The sequence below is a fragment of the Ursus americanus genome, chromosome 29, assembly GCF_024610735.1.
Source record: "Ursus americanus isolate L20-20 chromosome 29, mUrsAme1.1.p, whole genome shotgun sequence".
NCBI lineage: Eukaryota > Metazoa > Chordata > Mammalia > Carnivora > Ursidae > Ursus > Ursus americanus.
The window spans coordinates 29,030,756-29,042,962 of NC_142155.1; the positions used below are offsets into that span (position 1 = coordinate 29,030,756).

General features: G+C 33.3%; 1 protein-coding gene across 1 annotated transcript in view; it reads right to left on the bottom strand.

The window, feature by feature from the left end:
- Positions 1-12,207, bottom strand: part of CD2AP (CD2 associated protein) — a 119,997-nt gene that overhangs the window by 26,063 nt on the left and 81,727 nt on the right. The window contains exons 9-11 of the mRNA XM_045801938.2: positions 11,555-11,659; positions 9,758-9,794; positions 8,595-8,657 (exon numbers count right to left, since the gene is read on the bottom strand). Of these exons, the coding sequence (XP_045657894.1) occupies positions 8,595-8,657; positions 9,758-9,794; positions 11,555-11,659 (205 nt within the window). The remainder of the gene's footprint in view (positions 1-8,594; positions 8,658-9,757; positions 9,795-11,554; positions 11,660-12,207) is intronic.

Below are 12,207 nucleotides of genomic sequence, written 5' to 3' on the forward strand. Positions count from 1 at the left end.
AAGAAAAAACATCTTGTTAGTTTTTCAAATGCCCAAAGGAAGAAATATGTAAGGTACAGATGTTATGATAATTTAAGACAGAGAAAAGAATTATCGTTAAGTGTATGGACAAAATTTTTTACTCAAAGCAGCTAAAATATATGGCAGCTAACAAAATACAGCAAAATAACTGAACTATGCCCTATCTTATTTACTACAGAATATAAAAATATATTACTAACACTATATGTAATAAGTTTATCCATTTGTTAATTCGGATGAGGTTTAGTTCCCCACTGCACGAGTAAGAATAGAAAAACAATTCTCAAAAAATTAAAGATGGAAATACCATATGATCTAGTAATTCCACTACCAGGTATTTACCCAAAGAAAACGAAAACACTAATTCTTTTTTTTTTTCTTAAAGATTTTATTTATTTATTTGACAGAGAGAGACAGCCAGCGAGAGAGGGAACACAAGCAGGGGGGAGTGGGAGAGGAAGAAGCAGGCTCCTAGCGGAGGAGCCTGATGTGGGACTCCATCCCGGAGCACCGGGATCACGCCCTGAGCCGAAGGCAGATGCTTAACGACTGCACCACCCAGGCACCCCGAAAATACTAATTCTAAAAAATATATGCACCCCCATGTTTATCAGTGCATTACATACAATAGCCTAGATACGGAAGCAACAACCTAAGTGTCCATCAATAGACAAATGAATATGGAAGATGGGGGGGTGTACACACACACACACACACACACACACACACAGGAGTATCATACAACTATTAAAAAGGATAAGATCATGCCATTTGCAATAACATGCATGAACCTAGAGAGTATTATGCTAAGTAAGTCAGACTGCACAAGCAAATACCTTCTAATTTTACTCATAAGTGGAATTTAAAACAATAACAAATGAATAAACAAAAAGAATCAAACCTATAAATACAGAAAACAAACTAATGGTTGCAAAGAGGGGAGGGGTGGGGGGGGTTGAACAAAATGGGAGAAGATGATTGGGAAATACAGGCTTCCAGTTATAGAGCAGGAAAGTTACAGAAATGAAAAACAAAGCATTAGGAATATAGTCAGTGATACTGCAATAGCGAAGTATGGAAACAGTAGCTACATATGTGGTGATCATAGCATGATGTATAAACTTGTTGATCACTACGGTGTACACTTTAAACTAATGTAACATTGTGTGTCAGTTACATTCGAATTATTTTTTAAAAAAATAGAAAAATAAAATAATTATACTGGCACTAAAGCATGAATGATTATGAGTGCATCAATTCAGACTGAAAAATCAAATCCATTCTTTATCGATGGTTACTCAAAGATGTGTTAGAGAAAAACACAGTACTATCCAAAAAGTAGCAAATGTATATTTTTTTTTGAGAGAGAGAGCACACACTCGTGCACGTGTGGTATAAGGAAAGGACAGAGAGAAGGAGAGAGAGAATCGCAAGCACACTTTCAAAACTCTAAGTACAAAGCTCAAAAAATTATCACACATGAACACACATGAATACCACTCAGGCCAAGAACTGAACATTAGGCACATTAAGTTCCAATCATGGCGCTTCCCAATTACTACACAACTGCTCCTACCCAAAGGTGTCTTCTAACACTATAGATCACTTTTGCATTTTAAATTTACATCAGTAAAATCACAAATTCATGTTGTTGCACAGTGTCTTGGTATGTGAATATACTTCAATTTATTTATTCATTCAACTGTGAAAGGACATTTGTGTTGTTTCCAAATAAGAGCCAATATAAATAATCCTATGATAAACTTTCTTATTTGAATCTTTGGTACATACACAGAGCACATTTCTCCTGGATATATAACTAGGAGTGCCAATGCTGGCTAATAGGGTATGAATACATTCAACTTAAATTCTCCAGATTAGATATAACAATTTGCATTCCCACCAACAGTGTATGGGAGTTCTCTTAATCTGAATCCCCACCAACATTTGATATTGTTAGTCTCCTTTTCAAAATTTCACCCATGTTGGTGAGAATCTTACTTTGCTTTTAAATTGTATTTCCTTGCTGAGTAATGAAATTGAGTGACTTTATACTTTGATGAAGTATCTATTCAAGGCTCTTAGCTGCATTTTATCAAGCTTTTTCTTACTGATCTGTAGAAATTCTTGACATGTTCTGAATATAAGTCCTTTGTCATTTATCTGTGTTGTAAATAATCACTTCCTACTCTTTTGTCTTACAGTAATGTCTTATATATCCTGTTAAAGAAATCGCTTCCTACTCTAAGGACACAGAAATACTGGTTTATAGTATCTTGCAGAAAATTTGTGGAGCCACTATCCACATGGAACTTTTATGCATATTGTAAGATATGTAGGTAGGTATAAGGTATTATAAAGTAGGTGTACAGTTCAAGTTTTATTTATTGAGGAATGCCCTTTATCACTTCTCTACAGTGCAACTCTGGTCATAAGGCAAGTACTTATCAACCTATTTCTGGATTCAAATTTATGTACTATGAGAGGTAGAGATTAAGACTTGGTTCTTATATGAATATCAGTATCATTTACTTCATCTTTACCTGCAAAAACAACTTCTCTTTATAAATCACATGGCCTTAATTAAATGTCCCTCTTAATGCTTCTCGCTATCCTGTCTACTTTGTCAGCTATCAATATAAACCAGCTTTTTTTTAATTGGCATTTGCCCGACATATTTTTGTCCACCCTTTTAATTTAATCATTCCTGAATTCTTCTCATTAAGATATGTCTCGTTAGCAGGCAATGGTTGGATTTTTTTTTCAGTCTAACAATTTTTCTTTTAAATGGAATCTTTAGTCCCATTTACATATTCTGTAACTACTAAGTATTATTTTTTTCTTGCTTAGTCCATTTTATTTTTTTCTCCTTTCTTGCCTTTTTGTATTTTTGTTATCCATATTCTCCTATTATCTTATTTATACATTATCCTATTTTTTGTAATTGCCTAGAGATTACAGCACATATCCTTTAAGTCATATATAAATTCTTCTACTGCCCTAACACTTTCACTCCATTTACACCTTGCTGTCTTGTTGCACTTTTATTTCTATAAAAGCCCAGAAGATATTATTGTTACATACAGTCAATATTTAGATTTACCTGTCTATTTAAGTGTCTCTGTTGCTCTTGCTTTCTGTATCTCCAAGTTGACATTTGGAACCATTTCCATTCTGCCTGAATAACACCCTTTAGAACTGCCTAGAGTGCTAGCATGCCAGTGATAAATTCTCTCAGATCTGACTGGCCTAAAAAAGTCTCTATTTCACCTTTTTTTCCTAAGATATTTTCGCTGGCATTATACTTCTAGGTCAGCCGTTATTTCCTTCAACACTTTGGTGACATCATTCCATCGTCTTCTGGCTTCAAATTTTTTTCCACTGAGAAGCAACTGTCAGTCTTATATTTGTTCCTCTAAAGTTAATGTGTCTTATTCTCTGGCTGCTTTCAGTATTATCTTATTTTTTGTTTGTAGTAGCATGACTATAACGAGTGTATGGAGTAGTTTTCTTTGTATATATCCAGGCTGGGCTCCATATTATTTCTTGATTCTGTGGCTTTTTGCTTTTCCTCATTTTTGGAAGACTGAAAACCATTGTATCTTCAAATAAGGTTTCTAGTCCCTATTCTCTCCTCACCACCTGGATCTTCACTTACATGTACATTAAACCTTTTCACTGTATTCGATGTCTCTTAAGATCTTCTTTTCCACTGTTAAGATTTAATTCAGAAATTTTCTTTTGAAAACATACACACATATGTTAACATATACCCACACATACATATCATATATAGTTGACCTTGAACATGTTTGAACTATCCAGGCCTATCTACACACAGATTTTTTTAATACAGTATTGTAAATGTATTTCTTCTCCCTTAACATTCTCATTTTCTTAATAACATTTTCTCTTTAGCTTACTTTACTGTAAGAATACAGTATATAATGCAAAACATGTGTTAGTCGACTGTTTATGTTATCAGTAAGACTTCTGGTGAACAGTAGGCTATTAGTTAAGTTTTCGTTGAGTCAAAAGTTATACGGGAGGGATGCCTGGATGGCTCAGTCGGATAAACATCTGACTCTTGATTTCGGCTCAGATCATGATCTCAGGGTTGTGGGATCAAGCCCTACCTCAGGCTCTGCACTCAGCACAGAGTTGGTCTGTCCCTTTCCCTCCGCTCCTCTTTCCCTCGTGTGTTCTCTCTCCCCAATAAATAAATAAAATCTTTTAAAAAAATTTTATATGGGAATATTTGACTGTGAGGTGGGTCAGCATCCCAATCCTGCATTGTTCAAGGTCAACTGTATATTTTATATTTATACAAATTCATTCATACTTACATTCACATTACATTTACATTTATATGGTTTCTAGTTATGCCAAAATTATCAATCACATCTTTTATTATTTTGAATATATATTAAGCATAGATACTTTATAGCTTGTGTCTGGTATTTCAAACATCTAAAACACCTGTGGACCAGGTTCTATTTTCTGTTGTTGGTTTCTAGTCATGTGTCGTATCTCCAAGTCTGGTTATTTCTCTATGAATACAAGACTTGAGACATTTATGTGAAAACATACAGAGATAATTTAAAACTCTAAATGATGTCCTCTTCTCCAGGGAATAGTTTACTTTGCTTCAGGCAGCCAGGCTAAGGTGCAATAAAACCCCAGATCACCTTCTTCCAATCAGACTGAGACAATTAACAGTTGGGCCTCAGTGTTTCTGAGAGCTAGGTCTACTTCCATTTCACACTTCCTATTAAAGGAAGTCTTTCTGGAACCCAACTCAAAGACCAGGAGTTCACTAAGGTATCTGCTTTTTTTCTTGCCCCTGAACTCTAATATTCGTCTCCTCAAACCCAAAAATATATTGAAAGTTCTTTTTATAGGCTCAGCTACCACTTTCAGAATTGGCAAATGCCTCAAAAGGAAACACAGACCAAATGCCAGACCGTTTCTTGTACCCTTCACACCTCTTCTACATTTAGTATATATGTATATATTTCACACAACCCTTCCAGTTGTTCTCACTCAGATCATTCTCTGCCTGCCTGTACGGTCACTCATCAGTCTTCTTCAAGAGTTCCAGTTCATCTAACAACTTCTTAAATGTACATATTCTAAGACTCCATGCTAAACTCTCTTTCTATTCTCATTTTAAGCAACCTTCTTGAACATTACCCATATCCATACATTTAACAGGTAAGGTCCAAGATAGCATCTTATAAATAAATGCTTAATACAAACTCCCAGCAAAGATTCATCCCATATTTCCTATATTCACATCAAATTCCATTTCAAAAGCTGAACTCATATGTATTTTCCCCCAGAAACTGTCTTTATTTTATAATTCATACCTTACTTCCCCATCCTCACAACCCTTGGGATTTAGTCAGTAAGGTGTACTAATATAAAACCTAAACCACCTTCCTTATGGTAGAGCCTAAATTTATGTCAACATCTCTAGCAGATAATGTAGGCGATTAACTCAAATCTATCCTACCTTCATGATTATACCACGGTAGTAAGTGCACATTCTTTTTATAAGACTTATTGGTCTGGAATTGAACATGTACCCAAAATTAGTCCAAGAAACTGAAAAGGACTTACAGTCCATGACTGTGGAGAGGTTTTCCTCTCTTTCCTACCAAATGGACAAGATATCAAGTTGCCCTGATTGTCACAGTCAGCATTCCTGTGACCTCAAGGGAAAAGAATCTGAAGACAAAGTAGACACTAAGGATGGCAAATGGAGAGAGATATAATCCAGGTCCAAAATGAAATTATTCGGTGGGGGGTCATATGACTCCTACCTCTAGACTTCCAATTATATAAGACAGTTTCCTTATTGTTTCAGTTTGAGTAAAGATTTTTTATTCTTTGCTCTTAAAACATTCCAATTTCCTTTTTATCCATACCACCACCATATCTATTCAAATAGCAACAGAACAGTTTCAGAAAAACACCTGAACATGTCACACCAGTTTTTAAAAGACTTCCAATTACACAATAATTATTGTATTGAGTATGCCTTATGCATTATATACTTACTTTGCAAGAAACTATAGAACCAATGTCAAATAAAATTCACACACACACACACACACACATGCACACACACACAGACCCTACACCTTTGACCCCATGGGATTTAGTCAAATGTCTGAAAAAGAAAATATACACAAAATATCTGAACTAATATGTGATAATACTGAGAAATATCTACTTCTAGAGTAATAAAGAAAAGACTAATGCCAAGAATGTGACATTCAGCTGGACATTTTAAGCTAGAATCTGAAAAATGAGAAGGAATCACATATAAAAAGATTCTGAGGGGAGTGCAAGACAATGATGGGATTCCAAGGAAAGGACACTATACCATGTAACTGGGAGGGGAAAAAAACTCATTCTATGAACATTATAGAGCGGAGGACTCTACTACAGAGTCAACAAGTAAAGAGAAGTATGGAATATACTAGAAAACTCAATGGGGGGCCAGATCCTTCAAAATCTAGTAGGCTAAGCTAAAGCTAATGTGGTCAGGAAAGTCTTCTTTTGAGACTATACTATACTATAAGCTAAAAAATTTTTTCCCCAAATGCAACAGGAAGTATTCAAACACAGTAATAAGTTCATGTCCCATGAGTCATAATATGACTGACACACATTTCTATGAAACATGTACATACACACTTTATTTCCATAATATAAATTCTGAAACCCTTATCACTACTTTAAATCTTTTTTGAAGAAAGACAAGATATAAACAAATAGTTAAATACAACTCCTTGCCATAGCACTGAAAGGCCTTTTATGAATTACACAAGTGATTCTTAATTTTGTCTTCAGATTAGAATCCCATGGAGAGCTTTAAAAATACTACGACCTGAGTTCTACCCTATAAAAATTCTGGAACAGGATCCTTGGCACCAGCATATTTTTTAAAAGACACCCAGGTAATCCTGATATACCACCAAGACTGAAAACAACTGTACCAAGCTCCCCTGCTAGCTTGATTTCTTACGACTCCTCTAGTTACCTATAGCCATTTCCTGAATATGTTATGATTTCTCTCATTCTTTTGACATTCTCTTTCTGTGGCCTGGTCACCTTCTCTTTTCTAGTCAACCCATTATGCTAATTTTCTAAGTCTCTGAATAGTTACAATCTCTTCTTTATCGCACATATTAACTGGTCTACTAGCAATTGTCAGAGTATCACTTGAAACAAAAAACAGAAAACAGAAAAAAAAATTTAATCTTCCTAGTGATTGGCAGAAGCCAGCTGCCTCACATATACATACTGATTTTGCATACTGTTAATGCATGTTTAATATCTGATTAAAAATCTGTTTCATGTGTGGGTTAAGTATAATAAAGAATATTTGCTACTAAGATTCTTAAGAGGTCAAGATTATTTTTAGGTTCAAATTGGAATGATTCTTTGTAGAACATTAGAGATAAGTACTGTTTCCTGTTTGGTAAGCAATCTGAAACTATTCTAACAAAAAGTCTATGTAAAAAAAACAAATCTGGCAACAATATGAAATATAAGCCAGACAAGGGACTAAAGTAAGAGAAATCAGTTAAGAGAACAAAGGAACACGCAAGAACAGGCAGAAACAATACTAGCAGTAGAAACAGAAGCACTCTAAAACATTGTTCAAGTTGTTGCTTGTATAGTTGACCCTTGAACAACAGAGAGTTAGGGGCACCAACCTCCCAGCTGAAAATCTACATATAACTTTTGACTCCCCAAAAACTTAACTGAAAGCCTGCTGTTGACCAGAAGGCCTTACCAATAACATAAACATTCAAACAACACATTTATTCTATGTTATGTGTATTATACACCCTATTTTTACAATACACTAAGCTAAAGAAAAGGTTAATAAAATCATAAAAAAATACATTTACAGTGCTATTATCATATTTGTTGGGGGAAAATTCATGTATAAGTGGACCTCTGCGGTTCAAACCCATGCTGCTCAAGGGTCAACTGTATATATAATCTAGTATACTAGATATAACTACTGCAGATCTTTCTGCACAAAGAGAAGTAATTATTTTCTCCAAATTTATAACAAAAAATGATGTTTTTAATAAAATACATGTGTACCTTGGAATAACTTCATAAGTTTATATGACAAACATAGGCAGTTAAAATTAGGTAATACATAACAAATCACGTCCAAGTTTTAAAAGTTAGAACTCACCTAACAAATTTTTTTAATTTATTTTAATTAACACTCTAAAAAAATAATTAAAACATAACTATTTAATGCTTAGTTTTCTTATAGAATGAAATATAATGAAACACTACATTCTTACTGAAGTAATGGTTTAACTTTTTAATGAATGTAAATTGGTATCAGTTTGAGTAAAATCTTAATTTCCTATCTATCTTGACAAAATACTTCCTCCCAGAAAACTCCAAACGGTGCTAAATACTGAATGGCTGTTAAAAATCAGTATAAATTATTCAGTGTGGAGAGATATTATTATTTACAATGACAACAAAAGGAAGAATTACTTTTCTGAAAGTAGAAGAATTAGTCTCACCTTTTTCTTCTGGCTTTGTAGGAAAATACTTCTTCTCTGTAGCTATAAGCTCAGGCTTTGGAGCTAAGGAAAAAAACAAAGCTAATACTTAAAATAGTTTCAAAGCACAAAGACAATTATACTACTAAATAGTACAGGTTAGTTTAAAAATAACATCAGAGAAAAACATGGCTTAACAGAGGAACAATGTACCAGAATCACTAGGCTAAATATCTAATCCTGCACCTACCACTACTACATGACTAAGTAGTTACTTTGTGGCCTCAGTTCCTTCATCAAATGAAGGTGTTCATATCTTCTATAATACCACTCTCCAGTAGAACTTTCTATGATGATGGAAATATTCTATTTTTGTGCTATCCAATATTGAGAATAGAGACTTGAAATGTTACTACTGTGACTGTGAACTCAATTTTTTATTTTATTTAACTTTAGTTAAATTTTAAAAGCCCAAATAGGACTAGTGACTAAAAAGCCTCCAACACCAACTGCTATAAAAATTATTTTTAACTTATGCTTTACTTGTTCTGGGATTAGGTCAGCAAATACAAAGCTGAAAACTTGGAAGTAGGGAAGGACTTGTATTATTTTAAAATAAAGCAAATCTTCCAAGAAAAATAATTGTACTTCATCTGTAAAAATCAGAAATTGGGGCTAAATTTTACAGAAATAGACAAAGAGCCAGATTATAAAACTGGAACCCTGGAAAAGTCTTCTAAGAATACCATAATATATTCAACTTCTTAAAAAAAATAAACAGTTTGCTTAACCTTTAGCATACTCTCTGAAGAAATACAAATTAGTATTTAAATGAAACATTAACAAATGGATTTAATGTGAAAAAGTAGAATAATTGGCCAGATCAATATATTAAGTATTCTATCTAAACACATTTAAACTTTGTCAATTTTCTTAATTAGAAATGACAAGTTATAACTAAAGTATACAAATTATTAAGATCCTATTTTATACAGTTTATGCTTAAAAAATACTGATATTAATACATGTGAACACTTAATTTTTATATATTTCTAAAGTTTGTATATATCATATTATATATGATTTTTGCTAATATAAGTGGTTTATACTTAAAACCCAATTTCACCATTTTATAACTTGAAAATATGAAAAACAGCAAACTGAATAATGTGTTTCTTACATACCTGGACCTTTAACAGGCGGTGGTGGTTTCTTTGGTTTCTATTAAAACAACAATGGTGAAGATACATGAACACTTACATGTTACATATCTATACTTAAAATAAACTCTGATCATTAATATTCTAAATTGAGGGAGTATCTCTCCTCATCCCATCCCTGCCAAAAATTAAAAACAGTAAGACCTTAACAACCAAAAGGTCACTGACAAAAATTTAATCTATTAGAACAAATGCCTTCTGCTTCCAAACTCATTTTATAAGGCCAGCATTACCCTGATATCAAAACCAATCAGGCATCACAGAAAAAAAAAATTACAGGCAATATCCTTGGTGAACACGGTTGCAAAAATCCTCAACAAAGTATTAGCAAACTGAACAATACATCAAAAGAATCACACATCATGGTCACTTACGATTTATTTCAGAATGATTCAACATCTTCAAATCAATCAACATAATACTCCATTTTAACAAAATGAAGGATAAAAATCCTATGGTCATCTCAACAAATGCAGAAAGACCATTTAAAAATCCAACATCCATTTATAAAAACTCTCAACAAAGTGGGTACAGAAAGAATGTACATCAACTTAATAAAATCCATACATGATAAGCCCAAAGTTAACATCACACTCAATGGTAAAAAGCTAAAAGCCCCTCCTCTAGGATCAGGAACAAGACAAGGATGCCCACTCTCACCACTTTCCTTCAACACAGTATTGGAAGTGTTGGCCACAGCAATTAGGCAAGAAAAAGAAATAAAAGGCATCCATATTGGAAAGGAAGAAGTAAAACTGTTTACTACTGGAGGACAACATACATATATATATACATGTGATATACACACACACACACACAATGGATTATTACACAGCTATAAAAAGAATGAAATCCATAGATGAACCTAGAAGATAATATGCTAAGTGATATATGTCAGACAGATAAAGACAATACCATATGATTCACTTATTGTGAAATCTAAAAAACAAAACAAATGGAACAAGCAAAGCAGAAACAGACTCACAGATACAGGAAACAGACTGATGGTTACCATAAGAGGGAAGGGGTTAGGGAGCAGGTGAAATAAGTTGAAGGGGAGTAAGAGGTACAAACTTCCAGTTATAAAATAAATAAGTCATGGGGCTGTAATGTACAGCATAGAGAACATAGTCAACAATATTATAATAACTTTGGTGACATGATAACTAGACTTATGATAGGGACCTTTTGTAATGTATAAAAATATCTATAACACCTAAAACCAATAGGATATTATATGTCAGTTATACTTCAATCAATCAATCCTCAATGAGGTTGATCATTCTATGGGGGGGAAGGGATCAAACTGCAGAAAAGCAAAATATCACTGATGAATGACTCAGCGTCACTTTAAATCCTGTAAGTAAGCAAAGACTGCTTCTTACCCTCCCAAAAATCCACTGACAGAGTAATACTCTAAGATCAAGAGTAGCTTAAAAGAAGATTTTCCAAAAAACTAAAGTGTAATTTCTTCCAGGATAGTGTTAATTTGTCTAACTACTATGAGAGAATTTTTCTTTTAATTATAATAAAGTAACAAGTCTAAAGTTACTTTTCAATATAGTCAGCAGGGAAAGACCAGAAATAAAACACAGAACTATTATTTTGTTTTACTACAGTTCAAATCAATTTTACCTCAGTGTATAAATTGGAAACTGCCTCAATAAAGTTATTCAGTAACAATGCAAAAAACCTGTTTTTAAAGAAATATTGGCAAAAGGTTCATTAAACTATTATCATCATTGAAAAGTAAAAGCTTACTGGAAAGTCTTTATCCAGTTCATTTATCTGAATAGCAAAATTATCCGGAAATACTCCTTCTTTACCATTAAGTTCACCCTTCCACCAGCCAGCTTCTCCAGTCTCCTATAATGCAAAATGAGGAATAATTAAAATAATTGGGGTTATCTTTAAATACGAAAAAAGTTTACAACAGAATGGGAAAATATTGAATTGCATTATTTTTACAAGGAGAAAAAAGGGCTAAAGAGATCATAAGGTCTTCTTAAAAGCAAATATTACCCACACATTACTTCCAGCAATAGTTATAAAATTGGGTTTCATTATTTTTTAATAAGTCAAATAATTTTAAAATTCAGTTTACAAGGAGAAAGGAAAAAGGAAAGTGGGAGAGGAGGGTGAGGGAGAATATGATTTTCTAAACTGTGTCTTACTTAACATTCTTAACACTTTATATACCAAAAAACAAGCACATTATTCATTTGCCTTAGAAATTAACAAGATATTCTACAATTCTTTCCAGATACCCCCCCTTCCATGAGAAATTGGATGTTATCAGTCCAAAACTGTATGGGTACTAAAAATTACATACACTAAACCATCTGATAACAAAGTCAATTTAAAACAAGGGGAAATTTTTCAGAAATTATTCTATATGGTTATAACAAAACCAA